Consider the following 21,699-nt stretch of genomic DNA (forward strand, 5'->3'; position numbering starts at 1 on the left):
GGTCAGCATCATTTCATTCACAAAAGGTCTGTGACATACATATAAGGTACTGATAATGTTTTGTGCCTGTTGAGTTTCTGTATCACGGATCCCTTTGCTACTCACAGCAGACACAGACAGAGCCTGTAAACTGAGCAAAATCGGGGCGGAAACATTTAGCCAAAAATAGGGATGGATGCAGTCTAGTTCCTGAGAGCATCCTGGCAGCAAGTTACTTGTTTCTATGGCATTTCTATGCATGCAAATCACAGACATATAGAGTGAATGATAGCGTGATTGTACATGTAAACAATTTTCAGTTCTTATCTTTTTGTGTGCATAAACAGGTTTTTCCGCTTTAGTGTGCACAATTTCAAATTCATGCTTACGTATTACAAGTGTGTGTGTTTGTGTACTTCACATGTGTGCAGGTTTTTTGGGTACCTGTGCTGTTGGTGCGTCCGCGATAAATGTCGTCGTAGGCTTTCCACTGCTGAGTAACCTGATAAGCATGGATGAATACGACCAGCACAGCTACCAGACAGATGAGAGGAACCAGCACCGCTGTGCACAAAACTGCGTAGATGTTTGGGATAAAGCACCTAGAGGAGAGACGGACAGAAATGTGAGTGTTTGGTTTTGCCTCAGTGTATTTTAGAAAAAAGCAGAATGTTTGAGAAAACAAGAGGAAAGGGAGGGTGAGAGAAGGGGAAGTCATGCTAAGAAGCCTTAAGCAAAGACTGCATCCAGCTCAAAGGTGAGATCTGGAAAATCGGAAACACATTAGCTGCCTGTACTGCACTAAATTTACTCCAGTTGAGACTTTGTTTCTTCAAGTTTCATAAACAGGATCTGCCCAGTGAGACTTCTGAGCCTGCCTAAGACTCACAGCATTATTGCTCAACAGCAGCTCTTTCCTTCAGCAGCAAAATATGCATGTTATTAACTCTTCTGAACAACCAGGTCACCCTGCAGCTACAGCGGGATGTTATCTAAGGCCAAAGACGCTTAAAAGTGTTTTTCTATTTAAAGGATGAAAGCAAAGTTCAAAGAACAAACAACTTTATACATTTGTCTCCTGCTTTGAAAAGGAGATGAATGTGGAGTGGGTTATGTCAGTTCATCTGCTGGAGAAAAGGGGAAACCTTTCAATTTCTTTGGGGACAAACTGAATTTCAGGCCTAATACACATAATAAAATGTCGAAATGAAGGTTTTTCCTTGAAAAAAAAAAATTAAGATCAAGTTATTTCTCTTTGTAATCTAATCTGTCTATTGGTGTGAGTGAGTATTTTACCGTCTATCTCTCTGTTGTTTTCCTGGGAAATCTCACGAGTCCTTTTCCAGTTTCATTCCAAACAGACATGTTTTGCTTTTATTTAATAAAACTGAGTGAAATATTTTTCTCTGGGAAAATCAACATCCTCATATAAACTGTAACTGCCAAACAACTATCAAAACACTCATGTGACTTTCACAAAACAAACTTGGCCGCTTGTTTGGTGGGAGCGTAAAATACAGATAGGACTTCACCGCAGGCTTGAGTAATGGCATAAAAGTAATCGGAACTACGCTAGCCATAACATAACATGAAGTATGCCAAATAAAGCATTGCATCACCCTGTCCCACAAAGACAGCCAGACCATGAGAGTGTAAACATACTGGAATATGAATATTTGTACCGTTGTGGCCTTGTGAGGGGATGAGATCCTACTGTACTGAAAGTCTCACAAGAAAGTGAAATCCCATGGATTCTTGTAGTGGAACAAACATAACACAGGAGCCCATTTCACTAACTTCATTGTTTGGGAGAGAAGAAATAAAGTGAGCAATGACTTTTATGGGTTTTTTTCATAGAAATATTTCTGGGATTTTCTTTTTTTATACATACCATAGTGTGAGGTAATGAGGCACTTAAGCACATGGCCTTGGTTAGGGAACACCTAGTATAAAGATAATGATATGAATGATATCTTTTTTAAGGAAACATATGCTTCTGTGGTAGCTTTGATCTTATAGAACATGATCGCAGGACATTCAACTCATAGAAACACATGTCCATAGGTGAGATTATAAAATAGCCTGCATAGGATAGACAGATGTCAGGTTTAAATATCAGGTTGTACAGGAATTTACTTGAGCAACTTTATATCCTGTAAAGTAGCCAAACTAACCAAGAGTCTGTGTGTCCAGGTTACACAGTTCATCATTTCAGACTCAAATAAGATTTATTAAGAAACAAATGTATATAAATTGTATTTCGTTCAAATCTAAATCCAAACTCAATTTGAAGTTATGAGAATTATTGCTCTAGCAAAAACCAACAGGGTGATGCATCTGTAGTGAAATATTTATGATCACTTCTGCTGATCAATTGTGCATGGGTGATGAGTAACATACAGTAATTGAGTGAGGACTATGAACTAATTTAGGCAATTAACATGAAAATCAATAAATACAAGGCTTAAGTGAGCCACCAGAGTAATTACAGACTTTTGCAGAAGGTAATCATTGTAAAACTATGTTATAGCTATATTATACAATTTAAATATATTTAGCAAGTTAAAAAAATGTGTATCAGTAAATGTAACAAAATATCAATAGACATCTGTTTCATGATTTTCTCTCAGTTTCTTCTTTTATCTCACAATTTAATTGTCTCCTGATTTTATGTTTAAAGTTTCTGTTTTATCCACACAGGTCTCTTAAACTTAAGAGATGTCTCTGTTTAATTTAAAGATGTAAAAATATGTGCCATAATAAAAATTAAATGAGGTCCAAATTACAGAGCAGTAACAGGAGCTCTCAACCACACAATGTGAGACACAGCTTGATGAAGGTAAACCTTGAAGTTCCCTGACTAATTACTACGTATTCACGGTAGGGTAAAAAATGAAATCATGACAAAAACGGGGAAAAAAATGGAGACCTGTTGTGTGATTTACTAGTGCCCCTTCCTATTATGTAATCATCTCACCATACTTAGTAAGTAATTAGTAAGTACTATAAAAATGTCTTTCACTGACATTTAACAACAGCATCTGTTTGAATATATATGACACAAATACATACAGTTACAAAACAGTACAATTCAAAACCGCCTACTGAAGCAAGGTGTGAGCATGACACCTGTTTGTACACAGGCAGGGTGAAACTGTGACAACTGAGTGGTGAGAAAGCAAGAGGCTACCTGTTTACAATGAGGAGCCTGAGAGAGAGAGAGGGGTGGGGTTTATAGGCTGCCTCATTCCCTAAAAGAGGAAGGTAAGCTTCCTGGGAAACTGAATACTCCCCTGTATCCCGAATTCTCTCATGTGTACGCTCACTGTCTCACATACACCCACCCACAGGAAACACACTTACACACTCGATCCCAAAGATAACAGCCACACCTAGGACCACTGGCTAATTTTAGATGTGATTTAAGGGTTCTATCTTCATCAGTGTTTGACTTTATCCGTCATGCAACTTCACACCGACACAGGAAAGAAAGACACACGTTTACCCCACACACACACACACACACACACACACACACACACACACACACACACACACACACACACACACACACACACACACACACACACACACACAGTATATGGGTTATTTAAGGTTTCTCCCTTCCTGTCTGCACCCTGCTGTGTGAAAGCCTCCACCTCCAATGTAAAGACTCTCTGTCGGGAGACGCGTGTAAACGCTGAAACTCATTCATTTATTCATTCAGTTGATTGGGCAAGCTGTTGCAAGCGCTCGCTCACGTGTTTTCTATGTGAAGAAACTGAAGTCACCACGACTGACACAAACCAGTTTAAAAAAACACAGTCACAAGTCCTCTTATGAAAACAGATTACGCTAGTGTCAGGTCTATTTCCCCTCCATTTCATCAGTTCTAAAGACCACTTGTTATTGTATCTGTGTTTTGCACTTTCCACTCACACATCTCCTTGCACCAGTCCGTATACAGTGTGTATGGTCCATCCAAAGCCACCAAGCAAGACGATGACCAGGACAATGATGACCAGAGCAGGAAGCCCCCAGCCCAACAGGAAGTAGAGCAGGTATCGACGCTCTGTGTGCTCGTCATTCATCACCAACACTTGCCAGAAGTTCACTGCCTGGGGAAACAGTTTTAAAGAATGTGTACAGGACTGTGAAGATATGTGGCACAGATAAAACCACACTTTTATCACACCTACAACAGCTATATTTGCTTTATAATATAGCAAGCTTTGATAGTCTCATCCATTAGACACACTAAGCCCTGCATTGTTACATAAGTGGCTTTTCTGAACACCTGTGTGTTGTAACACAGACACAATGTCTTATCCCTGTGTTAAGACATCAGTAGACAAGGACATATCTTCAGTTTAAAAATGCTGCACTGGTGGGAAGTAAAGGGCAAAGTTTAATTTTAAGCTAAGTTAGGCTTTAAAGATAAGCTCAAGAGCAAAACGATGTAGTTCTCCAATTTCCAATCCAACTTGCGGGCTGGGGTTAAAGTTAAAGTCCTTTGTTTTGTTCAGAAGTAATACACATTTATGCAACAGCTATAATGAATATAAGCTGATAATGTTTCTTACTGTCCATCTGTCTGTAAACGCTTAAGCAGGACATTGGCAAAGAGGGCATGGTAATACAGCTAATGACAGGAGGTTAAGAGATGCTGAGCTCTCCGTCAGATAACCTCTGTCTAACCTTTTTCTAACTACAAAGCTATGAATATGAACCCTGACTGGTTGTTTGTCTGGCTAAATAGCACAGTTAAACAGGCTAGAAATACACTGTGAAGCCAAGGCTTTAGCAGGTCTTTCCTGGCTGAAAGAGCTGTTCAGTATTGTTATATAATATTATGCAGCTTCTCAGTAAGCTAAGGTTTTCTTTGCGAGCCTCTGTAGTCAAGAAAAAGCTGGTGTGGATAGTGATTAAATTATTGGCTGTTTTCTGGCATTATGTCAGTGTATATTCCGCTGACCAACTATTGGACATGCACATCCTCACATGCACACACCCACCCACACACACTGCAGTTATTGATTTAAGTCTTCGTCATGGTCTGAGATGTTTTTTTGCTGGCGCCCCCTCCTTTCAGCCACTTAGCTGAAAGCAGCTACCTGATAGGGGGGAAAAATGAGCGGTGAGACATCACTGGGGTCGATACTGAGACACTGGTGAGGACAGAAAACCCTTCTGGCTTAGTGCCACACATCAATGGAAGCCTGGTTGGCAGCACTATTTTCATTCTCAGCTACTATAGCTGCTGACAACAAGGAATGACCGGGGATGCTTTTTTGGCATGGGTGTTAAAGAACAAGGGCAATTGAAGAAAAAGTAAATCTATGTGAGTGTGTGTATGAATAAATAGCAGAAATTCACAAGTTAAATTTTTCCTCCTGTTTGAACTCCTTCTGGGGTGTATCATAGTTTATGTTTCCTCCATGAAATCATATCAGCTCTACTACCACATTAACTACTACCATGTGTGTCTGAACCCCTTACTTAAGTCAAAACTCAATTCATCTCACTGCCAATTCTTGTCATTCAAGTTTTTAACCCTTCTTAAGCTACATGAAAGCCTTGGAATTAAGCCTTTATCCCTTTTATATTTCAGAGGTCATCTATAAACATTCCTATATAAAAAAAAAAGGCATACATTAGGGAAGGACAGCACTGCTTGATCCCAGTATAACTCTACTGGGGTCTGTCTCAATTAGCTTATTCAAAGGGCTAATCTTATAATATTCCGCCAGTAATGACGTATGTGCAAGGATAGGTTATATTCACTACATAAACGATGATTATGTTAACAAACAATGTCAAAAGTTGTAAAAGATTTAAGAGTGATGGAAACAAAACAACAGTCAGAGACTTACACATGACAAGGACAGCACGGAAAAAAGGGGGGAAATGACGAAGTTCAATTCGGGACAGGTCTCCTGGGGATAGTGGTCTGGTACAGTACATATTGGTTGAGTATGTGACCCATGTTTATGTGGTGGAACTCATTTTTACCCAGTCTGAATGACTTAGACACATTCCTGTTATCCGGTTCATGGTTGCACACAGAATAACAGCTTTAAGAGATTTTGAGCTATGACGACAATGGATCACATTTCCAAACTCAAAATGTGAATTATTATTTGGGCCTACAGTTTTCACAACACAGTCAGCGACCACCCAGTCTATTTAAGTTAGTTTGTAGTCATTTGTAAAATGAAGTTGTTCCCTATGGTTTCCTAACCTCTATAAAATCTGTATAACCAGGTTAAAGTATTTTTTTTTTAGTTTTACACAAAGAAACCAATAGAACAAGCAATTATTTCAATTAGGAAAAAGTTAATAATTCTACGGGCAGGATTAGGAAAAGGAGGCTCAACTGAGGTAAAGGGTCTATCCCTGAGGCAGTGGTCCTTTCTAGCGGGGATGATAAAGTACCCTGGCCTATGTTCACCACATTCCTGTACTCTCTCAGCAGGTCAGATGTCATCTATAGTCTCTCTGAAGGATTAAAATAGGCTTAGGTGAGATTTAGACTGCCAGCTAAAAATCCTATTCTTTTCTTTGGCTCTTTGTGTGACATAAATCTAATGTCTGTTTCTGGCTGTATTAACAAAGAACAGAAAAAATTGTCTTATATTTTGGTGCTTAAGGAGTAATGAAAAGTTCAGTTTTTGATGTCACTTAGACTCTTGCTGCCCGGGTAAATCAAGCCTTAATATCTTCTAGTCAGGACTTTGTCTGAGTGGCTTTGTTCTTGGCAGTTACAACACCGAGTAGAGAGCAAAATTAAATAGAGGCCAGATGGTCAAGAAGAAGGGGTTAGGGGCTGGTAGGGTGAGGTGTTACTAAGTGGTACCAGCCTAAGGTCAAAGGTCATGTTATGCAGTTGTGTTTCCTTCATCTCACCCCCTAATGAAAAACTGCCTAAGATCACGTGGTTTAGGAATGAAGTTTCACTACTTATACGTAAAATACACATGTTCCATGTAAGAAACAAAATAAAGAATAGGAACCGTGTTTATGCCAAGTCATGAGGAAAATTAGCCAAAGGAGGAAAGAAGATTTTATTTAAAAGTCCTTCAATAATTATTTATTAATTAATATTTGATGTGAAAAAAGTGATTCCTCTCCAAGAAACATCTTAGTTGCTGAATGCAACAAAGATGATGAAATATATGGTGGCATATTAAAACACTCAGTCTGCTGTACAGTTTATCTTTGACCAACATACTGATTTTACTGACCTCATTGTGTTACTGTTCAACACCGTGGCCCATTGTGTAATTAAAGGCCTACTGAACAGACTTCATTATTGAGGCTTGCAGACTGCATAGACCAAGCTTTATACAGTTTTTACCTGATATTTACCTGCTGTTAGCCTGCTGCACCTTCCTCACATCTTTTTTCCAGGCAAATACGCTAAAATGAAGCAATATCAATGCTCATTTTGGCAAAAGAAAGAATCATCTATCACGATCTGTCTGCATGGCACAATAGCAAAAATGATGGAAAATTACTTTTTTCTAACCACTGTGTGGTACCCCTGTTCGTGTAGAAATCTAAGTGTAATAGTAATAATATCTATGTCCAAATATTTAGGTTTATTGACATAAGGAGCCAAAGTTTTTTAGTTGCAGTGTAAACTCAAGTGTGTCTAGTGTTGTTTGTTCTCTTGGTATTACCTGTATGAGCATCCAAAAGAACTGACTGAGGTAGAAATAGTGAGAGAAGAGGGCGAGAGCAGCACAGCTGTCTTCTGAAAACATGCGGCCACGGAAAGCTGACACCAGGAAGCAGATCTGTAGAGAAACACAGAAAAAGGCAAATTTAGAACAAGATGCCATTGTGTTTAAATCAGCCTTTCATACTGGCACCAAGGAAGCAGCAGCAGCAAGTTTTTATGGCACTTAATGTATATCCATAATTTGCTCTTTTTAGAGAGCATGGTAACATTTTGTATGACTAACTGACTCACTCGCACTCTCACAGGTGCAGTACTCCTTGCAGTGTCGGCAGGTCATACTGCACGTAAGGCGATTTATTGCTTTTTTTATTGTCTATACATTTTTAAAGAAGACAGTAGGGATTCAGAGAGCCTCCCTCCCAAAGATAGACATCCTATCCTGCACACCTGTTACATCACTATACAGCAAGTTATGCAGGCAGGAGCCAAAATAAAAATAAAAACAACAACATAAACAACACTGTGTTCCTTCGAATCATCCTACACACACAAGATTTGTACAAATGTGCGGGTGTTGCATTTTCTCAAACTAATGGAATAGAGGGCATGCAGAATCGCAGCAGAAAACAGCTCACGGTAAGTGTGTGTGTGAGCCTGTGTGTGAGAGAGAGAGAGAGAGAGAGAGAGAGAGAGATAGGGAGAGAGAGAGTTTTGTAGATGGGAATGCACCAGGGCCAAAATTCAATTTGTAACATTGGAGGCAGGACTGTGTGGAAAACCCATGAGGGCAGCAGAAAATACTGCTGCTCTGCTGTCCATCAGAGAGCTTCATTAACCTCTGGCACTGACAGAGTGTGGTGCCAATGCAGCTGGGCGATTGTTACATAACCTGCAGCCTGTTGGCCCACTGCCAGTGCCGTGGACCAGAAAGAGGGTGAATGGAAGTGTGCAGGAGCCGAGGGATGTGGGGAGACTGATAACTTGGTGTCAAATGTTACTTACATTATATTCATTGCACTCAGCAGTGAGGGACATACAGTAGCAGTCACAGCTTCAGGTAAAAAGGAAGGTTTCTGTTTAACACTTATTATATTTTGTTGTGATTCTTAAGCTGCATCTTAACAGCGTCTCTTCGTGTATATGTGTGTACCTACACATACAGAAATGAGCTCTGTTACACGCATTTGATTTAATGTAACAAATGGTTTTCAAGCTAATGTATACTTCTGGTACCACCCTATGGTTTTGGCTCATTTGCTTAGCAGGACAGTCGCTATAGTAACCAGGTAAATGGGCATGGTGAGCTGTGACATGACCTGTTTTCCATCCTCATATACACACACATGCAGCTTTTATTTGTTTGACTTCTTCTGATCTGAGGCTACTCCTAATAAAGAATGATATTGAGTGACATAGCCTTTGGATGACACCATAAATCACTGCTGTTTGAGTGGGGTGACGTAAACATAGTCACTCCTCAAATGTCTTTTCTCTACAGATGTTCTCTTGAATTGCTTTTCTTTTCCTGTTCAAGTGCCTCTGTCCTGTTTTCTTACATTTTGAAAACCCATTAGGAAAACCTTAAATAACCATTCTTGGATTTTCCAGTTCTTACTAACCCTGCCTGCATCCTCCTGTTGAGCAAGGGGAAAAGTCAGGGCCTCAAAAAATAAGAATCATGACTCACTTTCCCATCCATGCTCCAAGCCCTGTAGGGTGTGAGTGGGAGGGATGGCACAGGAAGGAAATTCATGCGCGAACTGCCTGGAATTGTGCCTGAGTGGAGAAGCTGTTCAGGTAGCTTATGGGAACAAAGATTGTTCGGCGGGGTTGTGTGTTTTTGGCAGAGCGTTAGCCTCATTTGGCCAAAGGCACAGTATGACACACATCTATCCTCTCAAAAGCAAAACAATGGGGAAACTACCAAGCGAAAAATGTTAAATAAACCGCAGGACGCTAGACACATACTCATAAGCAAACATGCAGTACAAACACGCATGTTTGTTTAACACAAAAGGCTCTAATTTTGTGAAATCAAGCATAGGGCACAGTCAAGGGCGGCATGCAAAAAGGGGGTGGCAGCGCACCTTAGGTATTTTTGTGGCTGTGTGCACCAAAAGCACACTTGGAATTGGAGTTGGATAAATGATCCCTGGGTGTGTTAGGGGATAGTAACACTCACTGCCAATCACATTGCCTTGACTCATCTCCTTTAATGATTATTTGGGCTGATTTACAGCACAACAATATATTCAATACTGAAACACCAGTGTAAATCTTAAAACGGCACAGCTTTGAGCAATGCAACCACACACGTTTACTTCAGCCTTTCGTGACAAATCCTAATAGCCACAGGGATAACTACTGAACCACTGAAACTACTGACCTGTGGTGAAATGATGACATAACAGGTAGAAAGAAATGGTCTTGTGGGGAAAGGAGGCCATAGAGCTTAAAAGAGTGCTTGTGTGCAGTGGTGTGAGTAGACTCTCTAACAGGTGGCTGCCCCCCAGATGTGCAAGAGTCTGCCTGTTAGTGTCCTCTATTGTCCTGAGCTAGGAACGACCTGGCTTAGGTCAAGGATTGAAACCAGGTAAATTCGTACAGTGACCCAGGTTAAGTGAGTCAACAGGTAACAGGGCAGATTCCATGAAGATTTTATTTTATTAGAGCTAGTCTGTTGGCCATCTGTCTTTTCAAAAATTCCTAAAATAAGCAGTCACATAGACAAACACACACGTAAGCACACTCTGGAACTTGACCTGCCTTTTTATTGCTTTTGTGCCAATTACATAATACTCTATTGTCACCACTGACTAGGGTCTGGTTAATATATCACACTTGGTGTCAAATGGCTTAAATAGAGGGGCAGGGCATAACACTAAATAAAACTTAATGTCATTTAAAACCGCTAAGGAAACAGTGTTTCTAAATGGCTTATTTTCTTTTATGTGATATTAGAAGAGAGGTTCGTAGAACAGACACATAGAAACACATATACACACGCACTGTGCAGTTAGGTCCTGCTGCAGTTCAAATCTCTGTAAATAGACAAGTAGACCGCTGTTGCCATTAGCTGGGACAGTGTGCAGTGAAGGATAGTTTTATCTGTCTAGAAGCACTCAAACTGTCATGGGAGACAATTTACATGGGAGGCTGGAAACGAGCCTTCAAATAAACTAAGGAAACTGATCCTCCTCTGGGGTGTTTATTACTTTACATAGTGTGTACCAAGGCAGTAAAGCTTATGTTAATCTAGCCGTACTATACACTACGTGGAAAAAAAACAAGTTTTTATAAATTATGTGAGTTTGAGGTTAGAAAGTCCATAAAAGCGTTAAAAGTAGCAGTTTTTTTTCAGGAGATTTCAGAGGAAGAAATCAGCCCAAACGTCGTGTAATGTGAGCCTAGCATAGACTGGAGCCTCTTAATGAAACTAAACAAGTGAATACTATCTCTATTTTGAAACTACAGTGGGAAATAGGGTGTGACATAGGTAAGGGAATTACTAACCCTCCCTGGAGCTAATTAAACTTTGGACGAACAGAATGTCTAAGACTAAGACTGCTAAATGTCAATAAACACACAGCACAAACTTTCGAAGAGAGGGAAAAACAGAAGATAGGGAGGTGGGATGTGGGCAAAGGAGAGACAATCAGGTTTTCTGACAGAGCAGACCGATCCTTCGGGCAGTTGTCAATGGTTGTACACTTTATCAGTGCTGACATGAGAACTCCATGAACTAATGAACTGTGACAGAAGAATTATGTAACTGCCTCTCATTATAATGTCACCTGTAAGGATGAAGGGGCATCATTGGGCAAATCCAACCCAAACTATATCCATTTGTTCTTTGATGGTAAGATTCCTACATCTGTTGCTTGGGTCTTATAGAAGAGACACGACAGTAAAGAGAAAAATCTGTGTTAAGTTCTAACTCTTTGGTTTTGAAAGAGATGTAAAGTCAGCAGCAAACTATGTTACAGGGCTGGAATTGATATGGATATGGCTTTTGTAGAGGCCTATTGTCCGAGGTTAGCTAAGTATGTATGGAGGTCACAGTTACAACTGTGGCCATTGTTATTTCCATTGTGAAATAACACAGGTACATGTCAGCACTGTAGTAATGATGACCTGTCACATGATTTGGGTTAGTACGGTGGGGAGGTAACAGGTGCGGATGTAGAGTTTATCAGAGCAATATCTAGTCCTCTATCCCTTGTCCCCAGGCCTCCTTCTCTTTTGTGTAAGACACCAGGAGTCGACCTGTCTAGACCCTCAGGCTACAGACTTATTCAAAGCAGAGACTGGGAGGTGCTGCAGGACAGTGTAGTGTGTTATGTGCGTGCTTGCATGCTCTTGTTTCTGGTAAAACAGGAACCATCAAAGCTTGCATACAAAATGTATGAATGATATTAATTTATTATCCCAGTGAACAAAGATTACATGTTGTCTCCCTTGCACGTGATTTTATCGCCAGCACCCAGAAAATTGCCAGAGAGTAATCATATTCTGAGAGAGAAACAGAATATGATATGTAGAAAGGGAACATGGGAGAGATCAGTGTAAGAGACAGAGGCCATGAAAAGGCCTTTGACAATACATATGAAAAGCAGAAAACAAATCTGCTCCTCTCCCACAGAATGTGGCCTTGTCATCAGGCCCAAGACCTTAAGCCTGAACTATTGGTCCATCTCCTTACCTAAATGTCCAATCAGAGAGCTCCCCTTTGTTTTTTGGCCCTGAAGCACCCTGGAGACTCTCTCAGAGTTGTTGTTTTTGTTCCAGATCTCTTGCTGCCTTGGAAATTGTTCTACTTATCTATAAAGAAGCTTTAACCTCACTTTGATATGATAAGAAGGCCTGAAAGAAACAAAATACTTGTTTCCCAACCTTAGCTCAGCAGAGGTGAATGATAAAAAGAGCTCAAAGCAAACTGGCATAATGCCAAATAGCGTCATCAAGATGAAAATGAGAAAAAACAAAAACATTAAGAGGATGCATTTGCAAAAAAAAACAAAAAACAAAAACAATAAAGTAACCAAATAACATATAGTCATTTACTAATAAGGTGCAACAAAGGAGATCAGTGAGACGCTGCAACACCAAACTGAACAGAGGAAATATAGTAAACAGTAAGTTCTGCTGCTGATCGACAGCCCTGTGTGCTGACGCTAAAGTAGCTAAATGTACCAGTGTGGTTAAAAATAGGCTCTGTCTGATGCATTACATCACTGAGGGAATGGGGCATTAGCTGTCTGCCTGCCAGACTATCCATCTAGACTCGTGTCCAAAACACTTAACCTCCACCTCTCCCCTCCTCCAGCTTCCCTCATCCCATCTTTTCCTTCTACCGCCCTCATCTCATCGCCCCCTCCTCCTCCTTCTCCTTCCTTCTCCTTCACCTCCCCCTTCTCTCTAACAGCTACCGGTCTGATCTAGCTGGTTCCAGCCTCAGCCTGCACCCTGGGTGTTTCCTCTTATGCCTTTGTTCAGTGAAAGATAATGCAAAAGAAAAGGGAGAAAGAGAAATGTGAGATTATCATTCCACCCTCCCTCATCGCCATCATTTTCTCACTAAAGCACTGCTTTCCCATCAAGCCGCTTCCGTCCTCTCATCACTATCAATCACACCACCTCTCCTTATCCACAGCTGAGAAATTCAGACTTTTCTGGCAATCTTAGCAAAGGGTGCTTAAAAGATATAAAATTATATAAAATATTATATATATTTATGTAGGTATAGTTATGAGTAATGTTACTGGTTTTCTTTAGTGCCATTCAACGCCATTTTTTCTTGCCTTAAAATATTCAGTATGTGCAAGCATCATCAGTCTCCTCACGTTCTGCAGCCTCTCATTTCATGTGTGTGTGTGTTGTTTATTTGCTGAAGCACACGGGACAGCCAATTCCAAGAAACAGGTCACACATGGGGATGGCTGATAGCTGGGTTAGTGGGCCAGTGTGTGAGGAGAAGGAGAAGAAATAAGTGATTTAACATTTGCTGACAAGACGTGTGAGGTTGTTAAAATAAAAATAAGCATACAAACCCTGTGTGAGCGGCATGCATCACAGTTGACATGGAAGTGATTAAATCTCAATCGTGTAAAGTGTCTGATGTCACATTTTGAGAGCAACAGCCTCACTGGATAGTTCACCAACATAGCATCCATGCGTGATAATGAGCAGTTATCTCAAGTGTTTTTGGAAATGCATGTCCAGTTGCTTAAGGTCAGAGTGTAGAAGTAAAGTTCACAGGTGTTTTGGGTTGAACCTTGGGTTGAGGCTTACTTGCTGAGCCAGCTGTTTGCAAATAAACACTCACCCCTCTTTGGTCTGTTTCACATCAAAACAACCACAACACTGTGTCTACATTCGCTTACGTAAGCACACACTGCGATATGGTAATAGTATGTCTACATGCTTGTGTAAAACAGGGAAGAATAACATAAAGTGCCTTTATCACATATTCTGGGAATAAATTATATATTCCCAGAATCAACGATAAACTGAGAGCCTGCAGAGCCTTTCAGGTTTAAGTTTCAATGTGATCCTGTGTGACACAGCAAATAGGGGACTTGAAGAGTACGTTGAAGAGTATGAGGCAGCTAAAACAAGCTTTTGTATCATACATGTAGATGGAAACTACTCCCAATGTTATTTTTGCTGCTGCTGTATCCCCTACACTGCTCATACTACACCCATACAGAGACCAGTAGTCATGCTGCCTCCTCCATACAGACAACCTCAGCAGTACCACCCACATGAAGCACATTTAGCTGCATTCCAACAGGCCTCCTCTCTTTTCACCCATTCACACTTTAGTCAAAGAGTGTCTGCTGCTGGAAACCTGCAGCTGCTTTCGATCACAGCGGGGCTACTTTCAAGAAGCCTCTTGAATTTCCTTCCTCAACATCTGGTGTAAACCAGTCTGGAGACCAGACAGAAAAACCCTTTGGGCTGCAAAGCATTGGGGCACACTTTAACCAGCTGTGCAAGGTCAGCTCCCTAAACACACACACTCAATGGGTCTAATCTGCTCTACCACAAAACCCTCTCTCTTTCTCTCTCTCTCACACACACACACACACACACACACACACACACACACACACACACACACACACACACACACACACACACACACACACACACACACACACACACTGCGTATGTGCTTCAGTACATACAACATGTCGGTCTGCACCTAGACACAAACAGAATTATACAGTCCGCTGCCATGGTTTGACCACAGTTTCTTTATGCTATTCTGGGTCAATGGATGAAACAAAACAACATGAAAACATGAACACTGTTCAGCTATATTCATATGTTTCTGTGAAAGTTTCTTTGAGTCATAGCTTCCAAGGCATTTCAGTCTGAGTGAGATACACAAAACCTAAAGGATTTTTACTCCCCTCAATAATGCAGGCCATCTTTCCACTTCCATGTGAGGTTGATTCAGAATCAGAGGCAGAAAGCGAGAGGAAAGGGGGGCAGTGGTCTATACAATTTGCAGCATGTCTTTCTAACATATGTACAACTATGCTGATATGATTATGAAAGTGCCACCTGAGTTACATCACAGGTTAGACTATGAACAATTAGGCTACTCACACACAGAGATCTTTTTATGGTGACCTGTTGCATCACCTTCATGTCAGTAGTACTTTCATGCTTCATCTAATCATCAGGTGCATAAGTTCACGTCTAATCATATTGATCAGAAATCCTGCAGAAACCTACACTGACCCACTAAAGCAGCCCCATCCACTGCTGTCCAAAAGGCCATCGATCCAGTAGAAGCAGCTCTCAGTGTCTGTCAATGGGTGGCTGTAAAGCCAATCAATATATGAAGACTCTGATTGAGTTAAATATTGTATGCTCCATTCATGCTCCTCCTATACACTGTGCACTGGTACCTTACAGTCTAATTTAGACTTAATCAGAGCCACAGCTGTACTATCATGCGCTGTATAATGTCCCAGTTAGCCTTCTTCAACTACCATACCAAACTTAGAATAAATTAGCAGAATGCTTACAAAACTATGACTTAATCTTATAGTTTCAACTGTAAACTGTTTTGTCATTTTGTATCAAGCTACTTAGAATAAACTGCTCCAGAGGAATTTTTGATTGGCTGATCGGATTCTGTATAATGAGGAGGTTATACGGCTTAAACATCTCTAGGGATGAGATCATCCAAAGGAGAAGAGATGGGGAATTTGACTCAAACAATTTCTCTTTGGATAACAGTGCAGCAATTTCTTTGTGTGCTCCAAAATGGTCTTGTCATAAAAAGAAATAGAGCTCAGGGGAGTCATTGATCAGACATTTCATTCACATCTACTGTTGAACTTGGCTCTGGCTGTGGAGCTATAGTGACCCCTACAGGTCAAAGTGACAAAGAGCTGAAGGCTGGGGCTGTGTTTGTGGTGTTATGTGTTTCTGTATGAGTGTTTGTGTGTTTGTAGGCTACAGTGGGTTAGATGAGTGGGTATATGCACATACGGCCATCTGGCAAGCATATGCATGTTTTTCATAACTGTGACATCCAGGAGCTAGCTCTGCTTACTTGACAATATTGCGAACAACATTTGTCTATGCATTTACCTGTGTGTGTGTGTGTGTGTGTGTGTGTGTGTGTGTGTGTGTGTGTGTGTGTGTTTGTGTGTGTGTGTGTGTGTGTGTGCATGTGAGTGTGTGTGTGTGTGTGTGCGTGCGTGTGTGTGTGTGTGCATATTCACACTAATGTACTGGAGTATCTGTTTGTGTGTGTTTATCTGTTTATTTTTCCTGTGTTTTTAATGTTTCTGTTGCTTAAAATATGTTTTGTTCTTGAGCTAATGCACTGGCAATCAGCAGCACGCCTGCTGTTGTCATCACCTTAAACTCAAATTATTAAAACATGCTCAGGAAAACAATGAGATTCAAGATTCACCCAAAATGAAAAACAAACTGACAAAATTGACTGATTACAATTTTCTGTTAAGCCAAGAACAAAAGACCTTATTAGAGATGCAGTTTTATTTGATTATACCAGTCACCATTTCCTTGCTTCATTAAACATTTCCTGATTCTTTGAGGAAGTTGGGCAACTCTCATTTTCTATTTCAGGCCTAGCATCACAGAATTTATTCTATCAGTCAATGTCTCTCTCTCTCTCTCTCTGTTTGTGGTTGCAGTTTACCAAGCACAAGAAATCCTGAAACAGCCTCATCAGAACATTCATAACTGATTACTACATATAAAATTTCGATACTAATTGTAAAATGTAGCTCAATACAGACAGAATAAATGCAAATATGCTGTGTCATGTTACAACAACTGGGAAACCTCCTGTTCATCCAAACCTAGAAAACCAGTTCAAACAACAAGCTAAAATAGCAACAGCACTGACCTCAACAGTTTCAGGGTAAAATGTGTTTTCACTTCTCTAAACCTCCGAGGTTCACTCAACTCACAAAGGCCTGCCAAGACAAGCCGTCAAACTCCAAAAATAGAGCAGGGACTTTGACAACTGTAGGCTCCCACTTTGTTTATCATTCACAATGTCAGCAGCCTTTTGATAAAGTTCTTCATGTCAAACTGGATGACTCCACAGAATCAGGTAAAAGGTGCCTGCTTCTGCATGGAGAGTTTAGAAAGTACAGCAGTAAGCAGACAACAATGACTAATGGTACATTTTAAACAGATTTCTTCATGCCGGTGCATTTATTAAACTTTGGCCCTAAATTATTGAGGTAGGAGCCTCTCATAATAAAATATGATTATAGGGAAGCCAGCAACGGATAAAATGAAACACGGCCTTGATCTGACTTGCCACAAGTGATTTTATTCCCAGGTAACTATCTGTTGATTGTATTATCTTTATCAACTGAAGCAGGTAATGGAGTTGGAAGTCAATGTGTTAGCTCAGCGCAAGGGAAGTAATATGTCCGGTCTGTTGGATATAGATTTTGTTAATTCAGAAAGAGGACATGTTGTCTTTGAAACATAAATTTATTCATAAATTTATTTTGTATTTATGATCTTAACACAGTGACTTGTTATACCGTCTAAAGGTGTGCATAACTGAAATACCCCATTACCTCAGAAATAACTGTCCTAGGAACTGACAGCTTGTAGGATTTTATCTGCGCTGTTTCATGTCTCACGGCCACCTGACAAGGCAGGAGCTAACTGTAGAGTCCTGACAAAGGAGAATGTGGCCTTTTGCTCTTTACTGTGCTTTTACTGGAAATAGAGGAAAGTTCATGGAAGTGTATCTAGGGTCGCCAGCTGTTAGGATAACACACATTTGGCAAAAATGAGAGTGTAACTTCCAGAGTCCAGAAAGGTTAGTACTTGTCTGCTGTAGGATGGCGGAGGGTAAGAAAACCAATACCATTAATTCAGCTTACATTGCACTTAACAAATCAGTTGTCACAGGTGCAAATCGGTGGCCACAGACACACAAACATAACCGCTTGCAACCTATGCAAAAGTCAAGGAAATACAAATTATGAATACTGCAAATACTACACAGCTGAGCAGCTACACAAAGTGAGTTAATAACTGAATGTAACCTGTTTTGTATTACAGGTCAATAGTTTACCAAGGAAACCTGTACTGGACTGACAAGGATGGCTTGCATTGGCAGAAGATTGTATGTGCGTGTGTTTCACCCTGCTAGCTATCCTATGATGTAATACTTATAAGACTAATGTCTGACCACCCTGGTGGATAAATAACTAGACCAATTCACGAATAATTGCACGTATGGTAATAGAGCGTGTGTGTCAGGAAAGTGCTTGGGACTTGATGACACAAATTAGTTGAACATTACTTTATATCCTCTTGAAAGTGAAGAGATAAAGTAGATAAATCACAAGTTCTACGTGACAAAGAGAAGTTCAGTATAAAAAGGATATGACATTAGCTGAGCTTTTAATTCTGTGTTGCAGATTTTATGGTTTGATAATGTATAACCACTGTGTGAAGTTGATATTAGTGCAACATAATGTAACACGGTCAAGCAGTAGGCTGTCTACTACAGACAGGTGTGAGTTTCAGAATCAGTTTAGTATCCCATTGAATGCTCTTCGCTTTATCCAGCCTGCACGAAAGCCAACCCTGATAGGACGATCAGGCTAAAACAGACTACAGAATCATGCCACATGAAACCTCATTATTTTTGAGATCAGTACAAAATGTCAAACACATTCAGAAGCTGGTGTAGTTTGCTGACAATGTCTGCCAAAAAACTGTTTGCTGTTAAATCAAATGGACTATTTACAGTAAATGGCATACAAACCAAGCACTGCAAGCACTACACGTCTGCAACTGATCAACAGTTAATGGGGCTGACTGCTAAGACATTCGATGCAATATGCCAACAAAATGCAGGAAATATACAAAAATACAAAATATACAAAACAAAGGTTTGTAAATATTTTTGGGGAAATAAATGTGTTCAACACATTTGATAAGCCTCAAGAACAGAGGAAATGTGTTCTTGTTGGAAATACTGAACGCAAATATAATTGTGTTTACAGGAAAACTCCAAAGGGTACTTTTAAGGAGTAGCAGTCATTGCATTGTTGATGATGTTATTACACTTTGATGAAAATGGTCCCGGCAGAAATCCAGAGGGTTGGTGAGTCTCCGAGTGTAAGTTCAGTGTCTCTAACCAGTTTAGGGGAAAAATGAAAATGTGAAAATACTGTCCTTGGTCAAACTGATGAGTCACACAGGATGTGCCTGGCCATTTTCACAGAGATAGAAAGAGAGGGACAGACACAGTGAGACAGCCTCTTGCTTATAATATCACAGCTCTAAGCTAAGCCCAGCAGCAGCCAGAATGATAAAGGGGACAGAGAATAGAAACAGGGACATTACTCATCATTTTGTGAAATAATAGTTGGGTGAGAGAAGACAGAAAAAGCCAGAGGGGAAGACAGACACAAGGAAGTAAAACAGGAATGAAGACACGAAAGAGTAAAAAAATATCTTAGTTTATATAGTTTAGCCTCATTTTTCAATATCAGGCAAAACAGACAAGGTCGCAATGAAAACTGAGTTGTTTTGAAGAAAAGATGCTGCTGATTTAAACAGAGACAGATCAGATGAAGAAGATAAGAGTCAGGGCAACACTAGACACAAGGTTTTGGACCAACATGTAGAGTGTAATCTGAGTCTCCCAAGAGGCTGTCTTCACCTCTCCCCTGCCCCGTCTACACACACGCTCACACACACAGTAACGAAGGGCCCTGACTGCTGATACTTAATACCCTTCTATCACTTGCCTACCATTAGCTTGGACTGACAGACAGTAAAGAGCTTAGCATCACATTAAAATCCTATCAAGGACACGACGTCTGCTTTATCTTGCTGTTTATTTTTTTTTTAACAACTGCAAGCAAAAATGGCTAGAGAGTAAGGGAAAAAAAAGGAACATTTTTGATCATTTTGTTCATAAACCACTAAGGGACCGTTTATTTGAAGTACCTGAGAAAAATATAATGGAAGAATCTATTGGCTGAGAGTAGACTGGAGAAGGAATAAGTATACACTATGTTTTCTCCTCATTCTTTTCCTTCTTTTGCATTGCCATTTTGTGTCCAGACACTTATGGAGATAAGCACAGAAAACGACAAGATAGGCATAGTCTCTGACATCAACCAGAGAAGTAGACACATAGACTCTCTCTGTTTATTGATTTAATGATTGATTGGTCATTGTGCAATTCATACATCCCCTTTCCTGAAGAGCTGAGAAACTCCCCCACGTACACATACATGCTGACGACAAACAGGAACTTTTAGGAATCCTGACAGCAATCAGACAACTTATTTATTCTTCTCAGAGACGGGAAGTGATGGTGGTGGGTGGTGTATGTGGTGTATTGTGCGTGTGTGTGTGTGAGTAAAGAAGTTAATGTGTATGAGTGTGAGTTTGTGGTTTGACGAGCAGGCTTCTGAATGCTGGAACCAGTCCCAGAGCTAACAGGAAATCTTTTATAACCAGAACTAAGAGTCACCTAAACACCTCCCAGAAACTGGAATAAAGCACTTGGACCACTGAGGTAAACATTAGTGTGGGAATGGCCGTCTGGGATGTGGAAGGTTTTTTAATCACAGTGGATAAGAAATTAAATTGTGTTTTGTTTGCAATAGAGACGGAGATTAGATTTTCCTTTCCCACATGGGCACATGGATACGTGTGTTCAAGCACACACACAAACATCAGCTGAGGTATTTTAAATTAGATATCAGAGTTCTGTCAATCACATTATACATAAACAAGAACCAAACACCACCAGACTAGGGAATATTTAGGTAATATTTTTAGTGACTTTTAATAGAAATAAAAAGTCTAAATTGACTGCGGTGCCTGTGATTATCTCAAACTGTCAACGTTTTTTAAATTTGTTTAGTGGCGCGACAGGTTTTGGCATACAGTGCTACAGGAGATCTGTGACTTCTTTGAAACTTCTACACCTTTCACTCGAAAGAGTGTCGGTAACTCGTGTCATGTCCTGTTCAGACATATTATTTCACCCTCTTTTGGGAATCTTATTCGCCATGGCTTAAAGCAAACACCCTCTACTTCTTCTGAAATGAGCGGGAAAGGGATGAATAGTGCCCGAGGAGCTGAAAGATAACAAAAGGAGAGAGAAGGGGTTCATATAAAAAGAAAAATGAAACCACCAGCCATCTAGTTGTATTTGAAAGGAGGTCTCTACCCAAAAATATCAATCTATCAATTTTGTGACCATGCTGTCTCTACTGTCATTGATTTATGTTCGGTAAAATGAATGCACATTTATGACGGCAGTGATCTGTCCCCTGGAGACACAGCAAAACCGCATGAATACTGACCTAAAAGTGCACAATGTGGTCTTAATGCATTTAGGACCACATATACAGTGGCTGTAGTCTAAATCAAAAGTAGTGAAAAGATAAGATTCTCTGTGTTTTTGTTCCATTCAAAATAATTTTCAGTTTTTTTTCACCCTGATGACGGCAAGATAACTGAATTCATTTGGGGAATAA

The 21,699-nt window shown here is 40.2% G+C and overlaps 1 protein-coding gene across 1 annotated transcript in view; it reads right to left on the reverse strand.

The window, feature by feature from the left end:
- adgrv1 (adhesion G protein-coupled receptor V1) overlaps nt 1-21,699 on the reverse strand; it is a 98,821-nt gene that overhangs the window by 20,535 nt on the left and 56,587 nt on the right. Inside the window, exons 89-91 of the mRNA XM_040155521.1 lie at nt 7,662-7,778; nt 3,919-4,097; nt 424-581 (exon numbers count right to left, since the gene is read on the reverse strand). Of these exons, the coding sequence (XP_040011455.1) occupies nt 424-581; nt 3,919-4,097; nt 7,662-7,778 (454 nt within the window). The remainder of the gene's footprint in view (nt 1-423; nt 582-3,918; nt 4,098-7,661; nt 7,779-21,699) is intronic.

The sequence above is a fragment of the Xiphias gladius genome, chromosome 19, assembly GCF_016859285.1.
Source record: "Xiphias gladius isolate SHS-SW01 ecotype Sanya breed wild chromosome 19, ASM1685928v1, whole genome shotgun sequence".
Lineage (NCBI taxonomy): Eukaryota > Metazoa > Chordata > Actinopteri > Istiophoriformes > Xiphiidae > Xiphias > Xiphias gladius.